The sequence below is a fragment of the Megascapheus bottae genome, chromosome 3, assembly GCF_031878675.1.
Source record: "Megascapheus bottae isolate mThoBot1 chromosome 3, mThoBot2.hap1, whole genome shotgun sequence".
Taxonomy (NCBI): Eukaryota; Metazoa; Chordata; class Mammalia; order Rodentia; family Geomyidae; genus Megascapheus; species Megascapheus bottae.
Window position 1 is genome coordinate 72,737,890 of NC_143511.1, and position 20,490 is coordinate 72,758,379.

The 20,490-nt window shown below is 41.0% G+C and overlaps 1 protein-coding gene across 3 annotated transcripts in view; it reads right to left on the reverse strand.

Annotated features, from left to right (window-relative positions):
* Nucleotides 1-18,909, reverse strand: part of Ptbp3 (polypyrimidine tract binding protein 3) — a 76,963-nt gene extending 58,054 nt beyond the window's left edge. For 2 of the 3 annotated variants that reach the window (XM_090330437.1, XM_090330435.1), the window contains exons 1-2: nt 18,748-18,822; nt 15,095-15,128 (exon numbers count right to left, since the gene is read on the reverse strand). In XM_090330437.1, coding sequence (XP_090186563.1) covers nt 15,095-15,128; nt 18,748-18,755 — 42 coding nt within the window. In that variant the 5' untranslated portion in view covers nt 18,756-18,822. Of the gene's footprint in view, nt 1-15,094; nt 15,129-18,747 lie in introns of all 3 variants that reach the window. The other variant, XM_090330439.1, reaches the window with a different exon arrangement.
* Between the last annotated feature and the right edge of the window lie 1,581 nt (nt 18,910-20,490).

A 20,490-nucleotide genomic window follows, 5' to 3' on the forward strand; every position in this document is an offset into this window, starting at 1 on the left:
CTTGTCACGGTGCAATAAAGGACAACACAAATAAGACTGTAGTCCAGGCCCAGGGCCAGCCATGTATAAAGTGAGACCTTACCTCAAAGATAACAGACAAGCCTGTAATATTAGGTGCTCAGGAAGCTGAGATCTGAGAACTGCAGTTCAGAGCCAGTCTGGGCAGGAAAGCCCATGGGACTCTTATTTCCCTATTGACCATCAAAAAAATGGAAACAGAAATGTGGCTCTACTGCCAGCCTTGAGGAGGGGGGGAATAAGCTCAGGGACTGCACCCCTGATTTAGTACTGACACAACAACAAATAATAAACACAAAAAGGGGCTGGAAATATGAGTTAAATGGAAGAGTGACTGCTTATATAGTTTAAGATCCATCTCAAACTCCAGGATCTGTGCTCAGACCAAGCAAACAAAGTAAAACACCCCCGTCCTTGTTAATGGAGGTAAAGAAATGTTAATTTTATTATCTTATTATACATAAAAATATAAATATAAGATCCTGAAGTTTCCTAAATGGAAATGTTTTTGTTTTGTTTTGTTTTTGCCAGTCCTGGGCTTGAGCTCAGGTCCTGAGCACTGTCCTTGGACTTTCTCAAGGCCAGAACTCTACCACTTAAGCCTTAACACCACTTCCAGCTTTTTTCTATATATGTGGTACAAAGAAATTGAGCCTTGGTCTTTGGGCATGCTAGGCAAGCACTCTACCACTAGGCCAAACCCCCAGCCCCCTAAATGGAAATGTTTTTAATCAAAGATGGGGTTTATGACTTATTATATTGAATAAGTAAAACATTTCTAAAATAATTATGACAAAAATAAATTAAACTTTAGTAAGGTATTGAAGCAAACATCTAATTCTTTGCACTAAAAAGGTTAAGATAAAAAGAATCATAAATTCAAGCACACCTAAGCATTAAGGGTTTTTTGTTGCTGTTAGTTTTTTGTTTTGTTTTTTGGCCAGTTCTGGGGCAGGGGCTCTGTCCCTGAGCATCTTTAAAGCTCAAGATTAGTGATCTATCACTTGAACCATAGTACCACTTTCAGCTTTTTCGAAGTAGTTTACTGGACATAAGAATCTCATGGAGGGGCCGGGAGTTTGGCCTAGTGGTAGAGTGCTTGCCTAGCATGCACGGATACCCGGGTTTGATTCCTCGGCACCACATACATAGAAAAAAGCTGGAAGTGGTGCTGAGGCTCAAGTGGTAGAGCTCTAGCCTTGAGAAAGTCCAAGGACAGTGCTCAGGCCATGAGCCCAAGCCCAAGACTGGCAAAAAAAAAAGAATCTCATGGACTTTCCTGCCCAGGCTGGCTTTGAACAATGATCATCAGATCTCAGCCTCCTTAGTAACTGCTGGGATTACAGGTATGAGCCACCATCACCCAGCCTAAACGTGTTTAAGGTCAACCTAGACTACACAGAAAAATACTGCCTAAAAAAAAAAATACCCCCAAATAAATAACATTTTTTTAACCCTAATAGCTCAAGATGATAATAGCAAAAGAACAAAAAAAAAAGTTACATTTTATTTTTTTTGCTAGTCCTCAGAGCTTGGGCACTATCCCCGAGTTTCTCTTGCTCAAAGCTAGCAGACTCTACTACTTGAGTCTACTTCTTGCCTTTTCTGTTTATGTGGTACTAAAGAATCAAACCTAGGGCTTCATGAATAGCTAGGCAAGTACTCTACCACTAAGCCACATTTCCAGCCCAGAATGTTGTATTTTAAAATGTGGCCATAAAAATAGTCATAGCCAGATTTTATTATCCAAGGTGGGTAGGTGGGTTTTGTTTTGTTTTGTTTTTTGCCCAAGAGTTCACTGTCAAATGATAGAAAGCAGATTTTTAGTATTATAAAGCTTAAATTTCAAATCACACCACTCTCTAAAACAAAAATTAGCAAAATGCTGGGCTAGAGGAATGGCTTAAGTGGTGAAGTGTTCAGCCAAGCTAGGCAAGCAAACCCTAGTACTAAATAAAAACAAATATGTATACACACAAATACACACACACACACACACACACACACACACACACACACACACACAGGAAAGCTTGATCAGATTTGACTGTATGCTACAAGAAAAAAGACAATGTATCACAGGTAAATAGTGTAAGAAGGCCTAAATAGGTAGAATAACACAGACATTATGAAATTGAGGATAACACTGCATGAACAGTCTCCTTAGAAACACAAAGCAAATTTTACATAAGCCCAGAAGTTTCCTGTGGACTTGTTGTTCTCTGGCTGTACCAATATTATCAATCAGCTTTACTTTCCTCAAGTATCAATTACTGAGGCTCTCTCCAGCTGAAAATTGGATACCCAGAGCCAAAAGGCACAAGAATACTGTAATTAAGCAGAACAAATAAAGTACTTCACTGTCATATCTGACAGGAACTGACTTTATTTACAATTAAAATGGGAATATTAATATGATAAAGATAAGAATGCCAAACAACTGAGAAAAAAAAAGACAGTGTATATCGGATATATTTGAATTTGGTTATCTGAAATTGGATAGGGAACGGGGAAAACAAGATGAGGGGTAGGGGAGGGGGAAGGGGAAATGGGGACCATGACATGTGAAAGGGTATCAATGTGTGGGAATTAATGCACCATTTATCTGGCAAATATCATGTAACCCTTCTATTAATTACAATAAAAAATATATTAAAAAAAAAAACCAGTGAATACATAACAAAGATTCTGAAACCAGGCGCCAGTAGGCTCCTGCCAGTAATCCTAGCTACTCAGGAGGCTAAGATCTGAAGATCACAGTTCAAAGTGAAGTCCAGGAGACTCATCTAATTAACCGCCAGAAAACCAGCAGTAGCATTGTGGTACAAAGTGGCAGAGTGCTAGCCTTGAGCAAAAGAGCTTAGGGACAGCATGTAGGCTCCCAATTCAAGCCTCATGACAAACAACAACAATGAAAAGAAAAATTGTGAAAATAAAACATTAACTCATGGTTACAATTAAGATTATACCCAAAATACACATTAAATTCAATAGGATAAATTGTGTTTAGTCTGTCAAGATACTATAACCACAAAATGTGCCCAGCCCAGTCTTTTAGAATTGCTTTTAATTAATAGAACCTAATATCTAAGTCCTACCTTGAACCAAAGTAAAATTTCTAGCAGATGGTCTAGTGACCCTGGGCGGAATATTTCCCAGAATAGAAAACTCATGTTTGTCCTGAACTGACTAAGCTTTTCCATAAGCAGAAATAAGTGATATCAGGTGGAGTATTACTATACATTTGTCAATGATGGTCTCTTGATTACTCATCCTTATGTCCTTTCCTCTACAGAATCTACTATGGTTTTGTACATAATATATTAAGAACTTTCTTGCTAAATAATGAACTATAGAAATGTAGAAACAAACAGAATTGCAACGTAACTGTGAAGCACTACAGATAACTCCAATGTCTGGGTTTTAAAACAACTAAACAAAAAACACATTTAAGCCTTTTGTTAACATTCACCCTTCCAGAGACTCCTGGTTAATTAACAGACCTCAGTCAGTCCCAAAGATACTAGCCATTGAGACATCATGACTTCAGACAGCAACAGAACGGGTGAGAGTGATCAGAATATATTGTAAATATATGTGGTAAGTTATAAAAATAAAAAAATAAAGAGATCATGCTCTCAAAATACTGGGTCCCTCATCTATTCAATGATTATACCTAGATATATCCTAAAGAACAACTGTCAAACTGTTTATTTGTAACATTTTCCTTTTCAAGGCTGACCCTCTTGAAGTTTTTGGACAGTGAGAATAAAAAGGGAGTAGCTGAAGATGAGATAAAACTCTTGGACTGCACAGTGTGGCAAAGGTTTAAAAACCTCTAATTATAACAATTTCTGAAGGCTTTCATTTTACTTGGATATCTTAGCAACAGTAATATTTTTCTTTAATAAATAGCAAAGTATTTCTCCACAACAATTCTTTAGCTTATGACATTCAAACCAAACTGCATTCGTTTCAACAGTTTATTCAGATCCCACTAAAATAGGCATAGTCCATATATATTGAACTCAATATGTACAACTCTCTTAGTAATAACATCCATCAGTCAATAAATCCAATAATATTTAGAGATTACTTAGGCCTTTAGTCACTGAAAAAAAATGGAACAAACAAAAAATCCTTGTCCTTATTTTAATGTATTTACAATCTTGTGGAAAAGCTCAGGGACAGCACCCAGGACATAAGTTCAAGCCCTAGGACCAACACAGAAAAAGAAGAAAAAAAAAGTTTACAGAAGGCCGGGAGTTTGGCCTAGTGGTAGAGTGCTTGCCTAGCATGCATGAAGACCTGGGCTTGATTCCTTGGTACCACATACATAGCAAAAAGCCGGAAGTGGTGCTGAGGCTCAAGTGGTAGAGTGCTAGCCTTGAGAAAGTCCAAGGACAGTCAGTGCTCAAGCCTTGAGCCCAAGCCCAGGACTGACAAAAAAAAAAAAAAGTATGCAGAAATAGGGCCACTTACATAGGATGAAATGATTTTTTCAAGTGCCAAAGAAAATGCTTTTCAACAAAGGAAAGTATCTTCCTTCTTATCTTTGTAATATATAAATTTCTTTTTTTTTTTTTTTTTGCCAGCCAGGGCTTGAGCTCGAGGCCTGAGCACTACCTTTGGACTTTCTCAAGGCTAGAGCTCTAACACTTGAGCCTCAGCACCATTTCTGGCTTTTTTCTATGTATATGATACCAAGGAATTGAACCAGGGTCTTTGTGCATACTAGGCAAGCACTCTACAACTAGGCCAAACTCCTGGCCCCTTCAATACATAAATTTCTTAAACACAGAGAAAGCCTATCAAAAAAAAATTAAACAAATTTATCAAAATCAAATTACTATATTTACCGTAAAACACTCTTAAGAAATAAATACAAGCCAGGTACCTGTGGCTCATCTTTATAAACCTAGCTACTTGGAAGGCTGATATCAGGAGGATCACAGTTCAAGGCCAGTCAAAAAGAAAAAGTTCACAAGAGGCCAGGAGTTTGGTCTAGAGGTAAGAGTGCTTGCCTAGCATACACAAAGACCTGGGTTCGATTCCTTGGTACCACATACATAGAAAAATGCCAGAAGTAGTGGTATAGCTCATGTGGTAGAATTCTAGCCTGGAGAAAGCCCAAGGACAGTGCTCAAGCCCTGAGTTCAAGCCCTGGGACTGGCAAAAAAAAAAAAAAAAAAGATCACAAGACACCTTCTCAAATGAAGGCAAGATGTAGTAACATGTATTTGGTAGTCTAGTCACAAAGAACCCTAAAGTAGGCAGATGGCAGCCAAGGTACATGCCCAGGCAAGTCACAATACACTATCTCAAAACAGACTTGTGAATCAGAGGGCTGGAGGCATGGCTCAGTGTTAAGAGCACCTGCCTAGCAACCATGAAGCCCTGAATTCAAAGCCCAGTATCACTACGGAAAAAAAAAGTGCAGGCCAGGAGAACTGGCTCACACCTGCAATCCTAGCTACTCCGGAGGTTGAGATCTGAGGATCATGATTCAAAGCCAGCCTGGGCACTAAAGTCCATGAGACTCTCATCTCCAATTAACTGCCAGAAAACCAGAAGTGGCTCAAGATGGCAGCCTTTAGCTGAAGAGCTCAGGGACAATGCCCAGGCCCAGAGTTCAAGCCCAACAATCAACCAAAAAAAGAAAAAAAGTGCAAGGGGCCTAGTGGTAAGACTGCTTGCCTAGCATGCACAAAGACCCAGGTTCGATTCTTCGGTACCACATATATAGAAAAAAGCCAGAAGTGGTGCTGTGGATCAAGTGGTAGAGCACTAGCCTTGAGAAAAACCCAAGGACAGTGATCAGGCCCTGAGTCTAGGCCCAGAACTGACAAAAAAAAAAAAAAGTGCAAGACATACACACTGAAAGAATGCACAATAAATGAATCAGACAAAAAGTATTTATTATATCCAAAATACATAAAAGAATCTTACAATTCATTAACTGCATCTGAAAGAATACATAGTTATTTCTGCCTTCACAAAAAGAAAAACATAACTGAGAACTGAGATTTCTGGGCAACCTTAAAGCTTGGAGAATCTAATGTCACAGAGAAAAGATATCCTTACTTAGAAGAGAAGCTGCTGGAGAGTCATGGTAGAAACAGTTGATTGGTAGGTAACTTTGATACACGTCTGAAGGCTGAGTATGAACATGCATAAGAAAAATCCCTTTGAAGCAGCAATATCATAGGGTTTCGACACCCTCTGAGGAGTTTATCTCCAAAACCACAACTAAAATCTTAAGAGTAGCAGTAAGAAGGAGAAAGTCGCCACTGTAAAATAGACTTTTCAGTTTTATTCAAAATAAAGATCAAACTGATGGGTAAAAAAATTACATTTTATCCAGAGGAAGGCATGTTCTCAATTCCATCCCTGTCCAACTTTCCTGGCCTAGCTAAGGGGAGAAAAAGGCTGAAGAAAACACTTGTGAAGGTCATAGACCAAGGACACAGACATACTAAAAAAGTGAAATTAAAGAGTATAAAATGCCGGGCCGGGAGTTTGGCCTAGTGGTATAATGGTAATCTAGCATGTATGAAGACCTGGGTTCGATTCCTCAATACCATGTACACAGAAAAAGCTGAAAGTGGCATTGTGGCTCAAGTGATAGAACTCTAGCCTTGAGAAAGCCAAAGGACAGTGCTCAGACCCTGAGTTCAAGCCAGGACTGGCAAAGAACAAAAACAAAACAAAAACAAAAAAGAGTAAAAAAAAATGCTTACCTTTCTAACATCTTATCACTAAATAACAGGACTCTAATGTACTGCAATGGGTTATAGCTATGAAAAGCTCCAAGAGTAAGATTCTAAAGGACACTGAAAATTTGAAGCCTTGGACACTATAGCCAACTTTGAATACAGTCCAACTCTTAGCTAGATTAACACAAAATTCTAATAGCCTTTAAATGCTGAGATATGATAAATCATATCTGGCTTTCTGCCAAAAAGACAAGTCAAGAAGGCAAGAATAAATATGGATTGAAGAGACTAAACAGGCATTAGGACCAGATTGAAATAGGATAAAGATCTTGGTATTATCAGACAATGCTTAAAATAACTATGACCAATATGTTAAAGCCTACTGTTGGAAAAGTATGTAACATTCAATAAAAATAGATGTAATCAGAGATGGAAACACCCAAGACTCAAAATGAAATGATTAAAAACAGCAAAAGGTAGGAATGGTACACACCTGTAATCCTACTCAGGAGGCTGAGATCTGAGGATCTCGGTTCAAAGCCATCCTGACCATTAAAGTCCATAAGGCTTTTATCTCCAATTAACCACTAGAAAACCAAAAGTGGCCCTGTGGCTCAAGAGTTAGGGCAGTAGCCTTGAGTTGTCAAGAGCTCAGGGACAATGCCTGGGCCCAGAGTTCAAGTCCCACAACCGATCCCCCCCCCCCATAAAAAAACAGAAAATGAGGGGTCAAGAGTGTGGCCTAGTGTAGAGTGCATACCTAGCATGTATGAAGCCCTGGGTTCAATTCCTTACAACCACACACAGAAAAAACTGTGGCTCAAATGGTAGAATGCTAGCCTTGAGCAAAAAGTGTCCAAGGACAGTGCCCAGGCACTGAGGTCAAACCCCAGGACAGGCAAAAAAACAAAAAACAAAACAAAACCAATGTAATAAAAATGAATAAATGCTTGATGGGCTAATCAATGGATCGGACATGGCTACAGAAAAAAAAAAATCAATGAGATTAAGGGGAAATTTCAAGTGGTTAAAACAGACAAAACAAGAATATTTTACAAAAAGATAGCAATATAGAAAAAACATCTAAAAGTAAAACTGGTAATGAACTCAATTTTTCTGGTGTATACTTCAAGTCTGAGCTACTCAAGAGACAGATTTAAGAGGATAACTTAAGCCTAGAGTCTGTTATCAGCCTAGGCAACAAAGCAAGACTCTTGCTAAAAAAAATAGTAACAAACATAATAATTTCCTATAATTCATAGAATACATTATACTAAATCATAGATCCAGGAAGCTCAGAGATTACAGAGGATAATACCAAAACAAAACAAAACAACAAAAAAAGCCACTCAAACTATCAAAAGACAAAAATGAAATATTTAAAACAAAGAAGAAAAAAACACCATATACATAGAGAAATAAGATTAAGAAGAATGAGGAGCCGGGAATTTGGCCTAGTGGTAGAGTGCTAGCCTCGCATGCACAAAGACCTGGATTTGTACCACATACATAGAGAAAAGCCAAAGTGGTGCTAAGGCTCAAGTGATAGAGCTCACGCCTGTAATTTTAGCTACTCAGTAGGCTGAGATCCGAGGATCATGGTTCAAAGCCAGCCTGGGCATGGCACAAAAGTCCTTGAGACTCTTACCTCCAATTAACCACCAGAAAACCGGAAGTGGTACTGAGGCTCAAGGGGTTAGGCAGTAGCCTTCAGCTGTAAAGCTCAGGGACAATGCCCAGGAAGAATGAGGGGTTTAATCACAAATCATGCAATCATTTCCAGAAACAAGGATATACTAAATTCACTGGCACAACATGTTCAATGCAGCACTATTTACCATAGCAAAGATATAGAACCAACCCAGATGCTCCTCAGTGGGTAAGATGTGGTATTTATACACAATGAAATTCTATGCTGCTGTCAGAAAAAACGACATTGCCCCATTTGTTAGGAAATGGAAAGACTTAGAAAAAAATCATATTAAATGAAGTAAGCCAGACTCAAAGGAACATAGGCTCAATGGTTTCCCTCGTTTGTCATAATCAGTAGAAACCGTTGGTTCTCCTAGCAGAGATTTACAACAGAGCAAAACCTAGATACATAAGGCCATATAGGATGACACCAAATGAAAGGGCTTCCAGGATATAGAAATAAAAGCCATATAATGAGTGATTGTTGTCCTTAATGTACTATGTTATCCCGCATTTCTTTTGCTGTCCCTTGGTTATCTCATATTGTTTCAGTATTTTACCTTGTTATCTGATATACTGTATATATGTTTATTTGGTTATTTGAAATAGGATAGGGAAGCGGGGAAACAAGATGAGGGAAGGGGATGGGGGGAAGGAAATGGGTACCAAGACATGAAAAAGGGTATCAATGTATGTGAAGTAATGTACCTTCTATCTGGTGAATATAATTCTATTAATTACAATAAAAATACATGAAAAAATATCTACAGACACACAATAAATAAATCATGCAATCAGACAGAGTTGAGTGAAGTGAGCACGATGGTACAAGCCTTAATCCCAGCTAAAGATGCAAAGATAAGAGGATCAAGTAGGCCAGCCTAAGTTAAACTTATGAGGATCCTACCTCAGAAACAAGCTGTGTGAGGTGATACACACTTGTAACTCCAGCTACTTAGGAGGAGAGGTTCTAGGATTGAGGTCCAAGGCTAGCTGGGCAAATGTACAAGACTACCTAAATAACTAAAAAGGTAGGGGCTTCACTTATGAGGTAGAGCCCTTGTCTTGTGATCACAAAACCCACATTCAATCCCTGGTAGAAAAACAAACAAAAACAAGAAAAAGTGGTGAGGTGAAATACTTAAAGTGTTAAAAGAGAGAAACTCAGACATCTTTAAAAAGTAAAGGTGGTTAATACATAAGTAAAATGAAGGATAGCAAGGTTATAAAGAACAGGAAGGAGTCATTGGGAATTAGCTGTTAAAAATGCATCCCAAAGACCAGAAGACTTAGTACTTGTCTGTAGTGCCAGCTACTTGAGAGACAGCATGAGAGAGGAGAGAAATTGGGAAGATAATGATTTGAGGCTAGCCATGGAAAAATGTTAGCAAGACCTTAACTCAACAAATATGCCTGTGATTCTAGCTACACAGAGGCCGTAAGTAGGAGGATCAAGGTCTGCAGCCAGCTTCAGATAAAACTTCAAGACTTACTTGAAAATTAACTAAGAAGGTCCAAAACTAAAAGGGGGCAAGTGTAACAAAAAGAAAAGTTATGTACAAGGTAAATATTCAGCTACATTAATTCACACTTGAAGTGTCTTCTACCAATAAAAAAAACATATTGTCAGAATATATTTTAAAACAAAAAATTCGGGAGAAAGCAAGGGATGGCATAACATTGTCCAAAAAGAAATGTACTTATTACCTGACTTTTTTGCCAATCCTGAGGCTTGAACTCAAGGCCTGGGCATTGTCCTTGGACTTTCTCAAGGTTAGTGCTCTATCACTTGAGCTACAGCACCACTTCTGGAAAAAGGGAAACAGAGCCAGCAGCAGTGACTTAAGCCTGTTAATTCTAGCTATTTGGAAGGCAGAGATTCATGGATGTCTGTTCTAGGACAGCTGGGTTTACAAGCTGGGTGCTAGTAGCTCAGGATTATAATTTTAGCTACTGGAGAAGCTGAGATCTGAGGTTCTTGGTTCAAAGCCAGCCTAGGCAGGAAAGTCCATAAGACAAAAACTACTCAGAGCCAGGTGCAGCTAACACACACCTGTAATCATAGCTACTCAGGAGGAGATCGGAGGATCAAGGTTCAAAGTCAGCCTAGGCACAAAAGTCAGTGAGACTCTTTTCTCAATTAACTATCAGAAAACTGAAACTGCTGTGGCTTAAATGGAATAGAGCTTTGAACTGAAGAGCTCAGGGATAGCGCCCAGGCCCAGAGTTCAAGCCCCATGACCCAAAACAAAACAAAACCAAAAACTACTCAGAAAAAGCTGGAAGTTGGGCTGTGGCTCAAGTGGTATAACACCAACCTTGAGTACAAGAGGCTCAGAAATAGCGTCCAGGCCTGAGTTCAAGTCCCAGAACCGGAGAAAAAAAAGTTTACAACACTCCATATACTGACCAATGGATGACACAGTGGAGTGCACCTATCATCCCAGCTACAGGAAAAGCACAATGGCTGGATATGGTGGCATGTGTTTGTCAAGCCAGAGATGTGGAGAAGTATAAATCAAGCACAGAGGCTAGGCATGAATGAGACCCTACCTCAAATATAAAAAAGGGAAGTGGAGTTACTCAAGCATGATGACTTGAACTCAAATCCCAGTGCAAGGAGAAAAAAAAGAAGAAGAAGAAAGCTAGGCACTGGTAATGTCTGTAATCCTACCTCCTCAGAAAGCTAATATCTGAGGATCATGGTTTACAGCCAGCCTGGGTAGTAATGTTCATCAGACTCTTAACTCCAATTAATCATCAAAAAGTCAGAAAAGGAGCTGTGGCTCAAGTGGTGGCAGAGATGGTGATGGAGGAAGAGAAAGCAAAGAAAAAAAGAGGAAGAGGAAGAAGGTGGAAAAAGGGGGAAGAAAGGGGAGGAAAGGAGAGAAGAGGAAGAAGAATGAGGCCGAAGAAGGGGTAGAAGGGAAAGGAAGGAGGCAAAGGAAGGAGAAGAAGTGGAAGAGGAAGAAGAGGAGGAGAAGAGAAAGAGCCAGTGTGGGTTACATCAATCACATTCCAGGATATATACTCATTGATAAAAAGATCTCAAAACAAAGGATGGGAGTTTGGCCTAGTAGTAGAGTGCTTGCCTAGCGTGCACGAAGACTGGGTTCGATTCCTCGGTACCACATACGTAGCAAAAAAAGCCAGAAATGGTACTGTGGCTCAAGTGGTAGAGCCCTAGCCTTGAGAAAAATCCAGGGACAGTGCTCAGGCCCTGAGCCCAAGCCCAGGACTGGCAAAAAAATAAAAAAATAAAAAAATAAAAATCTCTAAACAAGAGTCTTTCTGAAGATTTTCCTAATAGTGTTACACTGGAGTCCCCAAGCCTTTAGGGAGGCATTCAAGTTCAAAACATTTCTGCTAATTTTTTGTCCTGGGTTCTAGTGAAGGGTTTTAATATGGGTGGGGGGCACATAGAGCTTGGGCACTGTCAGTCATTTCTTTGCTTCTCAAATATAGCACTCTACCACTTGAGCCAAAGCTTCACTGCAGGCTTTTTAGTTGTTATTTGGAGAAAAGCCTCATGGATATTCTTGCCTCAGCTGTCTTGGAACAGCAATTTTTATCTCTCAGCCTCCTGAGTAGCTAGGATTACAGAAACAAGCTACCAGCCCCTAGCTCTGATAAAGTTTAACATGCACAAAACCTATCACCAAACAACTCTATTCCTAGGCATTGACCATAACATTTACATTGCATACTCAAAAATGTGTATGTGTACGTGTGTATGTGTGTGCACGCGTGCACATGCATGTAAGTATTCAGAACTTTATCCAGAAAGTCCTCAAACTGGTCAAATATTTACTATACTTACGGCTTCTCCCACAGGCACCTAAAACACACACACACACACACACACACATACACACACATACACACACACACACACGAAAATTGAGCCTGTAATTTCATTAGAAAATGAGAAACAGGTTTATCTTCCAAAGATGTCTACTATACCAAAAAAATACATCTTCATTATTTCCAATTCACAAATACATCTCAACTTTGCTAAAGTGGGTCAACTCTACCCAACCTCAAAGCAAAGTATAAGAAATGGCCCCATCTTCTTGATCCATTCATCTACTAAATGGCATCTAGATTGGTTCCATATCTTAGCTACAGTAAATAATGCTGTAATGAACATGGCTGTGCTGGTAGCTTTAGTATGGCCTTATCTGTAGTCAATACATACAATGGCGTTCTATGCTTCCATCAAAAACAATGACATTGCCCCATTCAAAAGGAAATGGAAAGACCTAGCAAAAATTATATTTAGTAAAGCAAGCCAGACCCAAAGAAAAGTAGGTTGCATGGTGTCCATCTGTAATAACTAGACTATGTCTATGATATCCTTAACAGAGAATCTCAATAATCCAATTGCTAAGTACATAGGACTATATATAATGAAGTGTATCAACATGAATTCCAAGAATTAGAAACAAAGGTTCTTATTAAGTCCTGAATTCCTGTATGTAGTTAGTTCTTTCTTTTTTCTCTTAGTTTCTGTACCTTGTGTCCTGTATTTAAGTTTATTCTTCTGGAGAAGGGAAAAGGAATCACAGAAAGAGCAGGATAAATGAACTAATGCAACATTGATACTCACTTGACATTATGTTGGAAATGAACTCTACAACTTGGGGGGGGGAGGGACATACAGAGGAGTAAACAGGAGAAAATGAGGGACTAAGTAAGTGTTGAAAAACAAAAATACTCATTATCTTATTTATATAACTGGCAACCTCCTGCTCATTACCTTTTCAATAGATTTTTTTTAGAAATGGCCCCAATCATGTGCCAGTGGTTCATGCCCATAATCTTAGCTAGTCAGGAGGCTGAAATCTGAGAAAACCAGCCCCTGTAGGAAAGTCTGTGAGATTCTTATCTCACCCAAAAAGCCAGAAGTGAAAGAGTAGTATTGCACAAGCCTGAGCAAAAAGCTGCTCAAGGACAATATCCAGGAAAAAGTTCAAGCCCGAGGATCAACATACACACACACACACACACACACACACCCTTATTTATGCTAGTCTTGGACATCCTATTTCTGCTTATTTCTTAAAGCATAGTAAGAATATAAGTACACACCCTTATTTATGCTAGTCTTGGACATCCCATTTCTGCTTATTTCTTAAAGCATAGTAAGAATATAAGTACACTATCAGATCCAGGTAAGAGTGAAACAGAAAAAGACCTTGTGAGCAAGACGATGTATAAGAGATGGATTGACAACCACAGAATATGCTTTCTTTGGCAGAACGTATACTAGGAAGTGATGAGACAATGCTCCACACACGTATCTGTAATATCTACAATACATTCTATATAAAGATGAGTAACTTTTTCTACAGTAATTAGAATTCTAAGTAGCTTCTTGAACTAGAATCCCTATACAGCTACATCAAATAACAAATTACTAAAGGAAACCTTAGACATCCAATCTACATTTTAAAAGCTGCATTGAGGGCCAGTATTTACTCAGTTTACGTTTTTAAATCTAATCAGGCAACTTTGATAGAACTAAAACTATTTGAAGTATAGAAAAATAATTATTATAAATACTAATTATCTAGGGTCAGGAGCACAGCCTAATGGTAGTATGCTTGCCAAGCATGCACAAAGCCCTTGGTTTGATTTCCCAGAACCACATACAGAGAAAAGCTGAAGTAGCACTGTAGCTCAAGTGGCAGAGTGCTAACTTCGAGCAAAAAGTGTCCAAGGACAGTGCCCATGCCCTGAGTTCAACCCCAGGACTGGCAAAACAATAAATAATTATCTAAACTCTGGCTTATTTACCTTTTAGATAGAAACCTTATTGCTAGCAATAAGGTATAACAATAAGAACAAAAAAAAAATCATGCTTTCAAACCAGCAAGACAAGGATTTGAATAAAAGTCTACAGGACAGCCAGGCACAATGGTTCACACCTATAATCCTAGCTACTCAAGAGGCTCATATCTGAGGATCACGGTTCAAAGCCAGCCTGGGCAGTAAAGTCCGTGAGACTCTTATCTCCAATTAACCACTAGAAAACTAGAAGTGTTGGAAGTGGCGCTATGGCTTCAGGGTAAAGCGGTAGCCATGAGCTGAAGAGGTCAGGGACAGTGCCCAGGCCCAGAATTCAAGCCCCACAACTGACGTCCCCCCCCAAAAAAGTGTCTAGGACAAACATTCTAAACCCACTTTTTCATCTCCGGAAAAACAATACTAATCATCCTTAAGAATTGTTATGATTATTGAAAATAACCAAAAAAACGTGAAATATAATAGGCAATACAGAAATACCAGCTACTGCTATTAATCATAAGAATATTCATAAAAAGATAAAAGGACACAATAAAAGATAAATCAGAGCCTAAGTTTAATTTAACTTCTAAAATGAAACGAAACCAAAAAACACTCTAATAGGTCAAGTCAAACTTTGGGCCCAATTTTTGTTCATACTTTATGTATATAATATATAATATAAAGTGCCTCCCTAAAATTACATAAAATCTGAAATTAGCTACAGGTCTACTTATTTTGAAGCTGAAGAAAAGTGAACTATTACTATTACATGGTATAATAGACAATTTTGTCAATAGGTGCTATAGCTTCATAATTGGAAAAAAATGCCAAAATTAAGATACAAAAATGATTATGAAAGGATAGTAAAAGATTCCTACCTTTAAACCGACTGTTATAAGATCTGTAACAACACTGTATGGAAAAAGTAAAAAGAGAAAATGGAAAACAAAGTTAGAGAACAAGTTCTTAAAAGACAGATAATAAGATCAAAGAAAAAAGAAAAAGCATTATAATAACAAACAACAAAAATAAAAATGTGATGAGTTGTGAAATGTTAATACAGGAAAATGATGGAACAGTCTAGCAACAGCAGAGTGTAAAAGCAAAGCCTCAACAGTAAAGCAAGTAGCAAAATAAAACATCTTTGGGTATTTAGAAACTTTCTGTTGTGCTTCAGTACAGTGTTTATTCTTTTATTTCTATTCAAAATATCCAAAATTTAAAATCTTGAACACTATTTTAAACCATTGGTACAAATGATCACATCTACAATTTTAAATGAAACAAAACCAGTGTTGGATTTTACAGAATGCAAAATATCTTGCAAATCTGCATTTATCACACAAAACAACTCACCAGAACACTATTAATGCCACAGCCAGGGAGCATGGTTCAACTAGTATAGCATTTTGTAATAAATACAAGGAAGACCCTTATTACAAACACCACCATCAAAAATAAAAATAAGGGGATGGGAGTTTGGCCTACTGGTACAGTGCTTGCCTAGCATGCATGAAGACCAGGGTTTGATTCCTCAGTGCCACATATACATAGAAAAAGCCAGAAATGGTGCTGTGGCTCATGTAGTAGAGCTCTAGCCTTGAGAAAGCCCAACGACAGTGCTCAGGCCCTGAGTTTAAGGCCCAGGACTGCCCCCACCCCAGAAAAAAAAAATACAGTTTAAAAATCCAAACACAAAAAATTTCAAGTTTTGGGACTGGGAGTTTGACCTAGTAGTAGAGTGCTTGTCTAGCATTCACAGAGACCTGGGTTTGATTTCTTGGTACCACATACATAGAAAAAGCCAGAAGTGGTGCTTTGAGGAAAAAGCCTAAGGACAGTGCTTAGGCCACGAGTTCAAGCCCCAGGGCTGGCACAAAAAAAAATTTTTTTTCAAGTTTTGATGCATTTTTTTGTTTGTTTCGAAACATATCAAAACTGTGTTTACATGGAAATTCCTTCTGAGAGGAAAGGGAAGCACATACAGGAAGCTGGGATTTGAAATGGAACTAAAGAGAGATGCTGACTTTGTCAGTTCTTTCTTAGTGCTGGTACTAGAGTCTGAACTCAGGACCTGGAGACTATTCTTTAGCTTTTTCTGTTCAAGGCTAGCATACTACCATTTGTGCTACAGCTCCACTCTGGCTTTTTGGTGGTTAAATGGAAAAGTCTTGCCAACAGTCCTGTCCAGGCTGGTTTTGAACAGCGATCCTCAGATCTCATTTGACCTTCTAAGTAAATAGGATTACAGGCATGAGCCAGTGGAAGCAGGTTTTGTTCTTTCTATTTAACAAAAGTACTCAAAATAAAGGAAAAGGTTATAGGAAAAAAGAAATTTAATAAGCTTCCTGAAGGCAAAATTCATGGTATTCAAAACCTTAGGATCGGGGTGTAAACATGCCCATAAAGTCGTGCTGTATAAAAACTCATCATCTCCACATCGTCAATAAATAGTCTGGCCCCAAATTTCCTATGAAAAAGCTACATACAAGCTACAATAATTACCTATAATGGCATCATTACTTCATAGAAATAAATATATGTTTAAGTGACATGAATTTGTTTAAAATAGCATACAGATTTTTTTAATTTTTCCTTTGTAAATTCTGAAACTTGAAATCCATTTTTCTGATATTGGTCCTGGCCACAGTAAAACATACTACTTTATAGCTTTGAAAAGAACTTATTTTCCTATTATTTACGTCAGTAAACTGAGCTTTAAAACCACAGATGAGGGGCTGGGAGTTTTGCCTAGTGGTAGAGTGCTTGCCTAGCATGTAGGAAGACTGGGGTTAGGATTCCTTGGTACCACATACATAGAAAAAGCCAGAAGTGATAAGAGCTTTAGCCTTGAGAAAGCCCAAGGACAGTGCTCAGGCACTGAGTTCAAGCCTCAGAATGGGCAAAAAAAATACAGATGAAGCAAAGAGAGAGGTAACTATACAAATGTCCTCTCTTTTTAACTATAAATTTTGTGACCCAAAAAACTAGGCTGCTTGCAGAAATCAAAACTTCTGCTGATGATTCACTACAAATCATGAAACTAATTTTACAGCCTTCCTGAACTGAAACATTGGCACAACACTGGCACATGCATGCACTTAAAATGAAACTGAGTGAAATAATGTTATATAGGTCTTCTCTCAGAGAAGTTTCAAAGAGACAAAATAGTTTAAATGAAATAGAAACAATAAGAATATTAAGACTGTAATTTTTTATCTAAAATTACACTTGATGTCTGTGGCAAGGCGTAATCCGCATTCAAATGAGGTAATCCACACATTACACTTAATATTGTGAAACAAAGAAATGAAACCTAACGAGGGCAAAATTTCTTGGAAGATTCTAGTGTCTTCCAGTAACAGGTAGCAATCAATTATACGGCAAAATGCAAACTGGCATTTTACTTTATAAAGAAAAAAAAAAGTTCTACATATTTCACATCCAAGAAACTTGCAGGAATCATGCCACCAAAAGTAGGTAGAAAAAAGAATTAAAACACAAAAACAAAAACCGCCGTGTGTGTATGTGTTTAGCAATCCAAACAAAAAATCTCATAATTGGGGATAGAGATGACTTTTTAAAAAATATCTTCATGTACAGTTAACCCGATCTTCAATTAATTCACCAAGGTCATTAATTATGAAACTACAGCAGGCCTCACTCCAGACCCCATGAACTCCCAGCGAAATATTTACACGATATAGGTGATTCTACATGGTTTCACTTGGGTCAATTTAAGTGTTTGAAAAGCGCCCCGAAAACGGCAGTTGTTACACCATCTCTCTACACACAAGGAAGGCAACGAATTTACCCAACTTTCTCGGGGGTGGGGACAAGGGGAAGACGTCTATGGTCCCCAGGAACAGACGCCGGGGAGGCACGAAATCGGTAACATTCCCGGAGCGCTCAGGTCAGGAATTATCCTCCACTCACACACCACACACGCCCCAAGCCCGTCCCCTGGCGCCCGAGACCACGAGCTGGGCACGGGTTCGAGACCCGGTCGCCGCCCAGACGTGCACCGACGCGCGCACTGGCCTGCCGCCACCCGGCGGCCGCTCGCCTCGCCTCGCCTGCGGGGAGAGAGCTCCGCCGCTCGCCTGGCCCCACCCCACCGGTAAACAGCAAGTCCCCGAGCGAGACGCCCGCCCGCCGGTCCGTCCGTCCGTCCGTCCGCCGCGCACCATTTTCTGGGAGGAAGTGTCGGGAGGCCGGCCGGCCCGGCTCCCCGGACTCCGGACGCGGAGGGCGGGCCCCGGCACCGGCGGTCGGGCTGGGCTTCCCTCCGCTTCCCGGAGCGCGCCGTGAGAGTGGGAAGGGGCGGGCAGAGCGGAGGCGCCACGAACAGGAAGGAGAGGCTGAGGCGGCCGGCGCTCCTGAGACTCTGGGGTCCCCCCACGACGGCACCCGGAAACCTCGCCGTCGGGCGGCGCTGAGCCCGGCTTCCCGGCCCTCGACGCGTCCCGCCGAGAGAGAGGAAGCGGAGCCCGAACAACCCGACGCGGGCGCCGCGCCGCCTGGCACTTACCCATCCATGGCCCAGACGAAGGAGCGCACGGTGCGCGGACGGACGGGCTCGCCCCGAGGGGCGGCGGCGACAGGGGCAGGGCAGCTCCGGGGACCGGCAAGCGGCGCCTCTCCGGAGCCCGGCCGGTCGGAGGTGGAAAGAGAGTGGGAAACAGGGGCGGGGACCAGGCACGCTCCCGCCACCTCCGCGCCCCCGCCTTCCTAGCCCGCAAGCGCGTCCCCGCCTGGCTCGGCCCCGCCCCTCCGGCGTCGACGCCCTCCCTCGGGGCCCGCCCCTGCGCTCGCGCCCACCCTGGGCTCGGCTCCAGGGCGCCCTCTTCCCGCCCTCGCCACTGCGCCCCGCCCCCCCGGGTCACGTCGTCACGCACGCACGCACTCACGCACGCGTGCCTCCGCCTCCCTCCTGCGTTCGCGGGAGCGCGCGCCTTGTGTTTTGCGCTCGACTGCCCGCCCTCGCGCCTGCCCCGCGGGCCTTCCGGCCCGGCGGGAGGCCCGCCTGGAACACTTCCCCCTGCTGGCGGGAAAAGCCCCGACTCGACTGTGCAACGTCGGTGGAAGAGTCCCACGAGGACCCTAGAATCCAGACAGGATTGCTCCGGGTGGACCACCGTGTTGGCAGCGAGGCCAGAAACCAGGCACGACCGTCGGAGGCGAGTCTCCGGCTGTCGTGTTTTGGAGCCCTAGGAAGGCCACGCTGCGGGCCCGGGAGGGGAGGAACCCTGGCCTGAGCCAGACCCGCCGCCCGCCGCCAGGCAAAGGGAGTCTCCCCCCGGGCCTGGCTCCAGCCGGGTAGGTGTGGTGAAGATCCTACCGTGGAGTGCCTTGTGATTTTTAAGCAGTTTTCGTCCAAGTGCTTTTCGAAAGCCAACAATCCGGTGTTGACTTTAACGTGAAACTTGGATCTGCCCGAATCTAGTAGGGCCCCCGAGTTCCCATAGTTCTATAAGTTTTACTCGTTCACCCTTCTGGCGGGGGGGAGGGAGGGGAGGGGAAGGGAAGAACTTTTTAGGTAAATAATATTCGCTTTTTCCAGATAAAAATATAACACGAGTAGTGTGATTTATTTACAGGTTCACAGTTCGTTTGCACCACAGTCCTTTCTGTCTGAACAAAAATAGACTATATATATGTAACATGTAGTAACTATGTAACACAAATATGTAGCTAGTGACAACATGCTTTTATTCCCCCTTTCATCACCTCTCTAGTTCTGAAACTGAATGGCCTTCCAATTCACAGCTCGCCAGAATGTAAGCCACTGCCTTTAAATCAAATTTTCAACCTCCCTGAGTAGAAATAGTGAGCTGCTGCCCCCACCTGAAAAGCAAGTAATAACCACAACCATGTATCCTTTCTAAAAATGTCTTGCTTTAAATAAGTGTTACCAAAAAAAAAAAGATTAAAAAGACTCATGCAGTCATTATCTATTCCTCAGTAAATATTATGTGCAAGGTACTGAAAGTATAGATACAAACTCAAATTCCAGCCTTTTTAGCTGAATCTATTTTCAGTTTTTTATTTTGATGCTGGTCCTAGGGCTTGAACTCAGGGCCCGGACAATGTCCCCCAGCTTTTGTGCTCAAGGCCAGTGCCCTACCACTTTGAGCTACAGATTCGTTTTCAGCTATTTTTTTAATAGCTAATCAGAGATGAGTCACATGGACTTTTCTGCCCAGGCTGCCTTTGAACCACAATCCTTAGAGCTGAACTTCCTGAATAGCTAGTATTGCAAGCATGAGACACC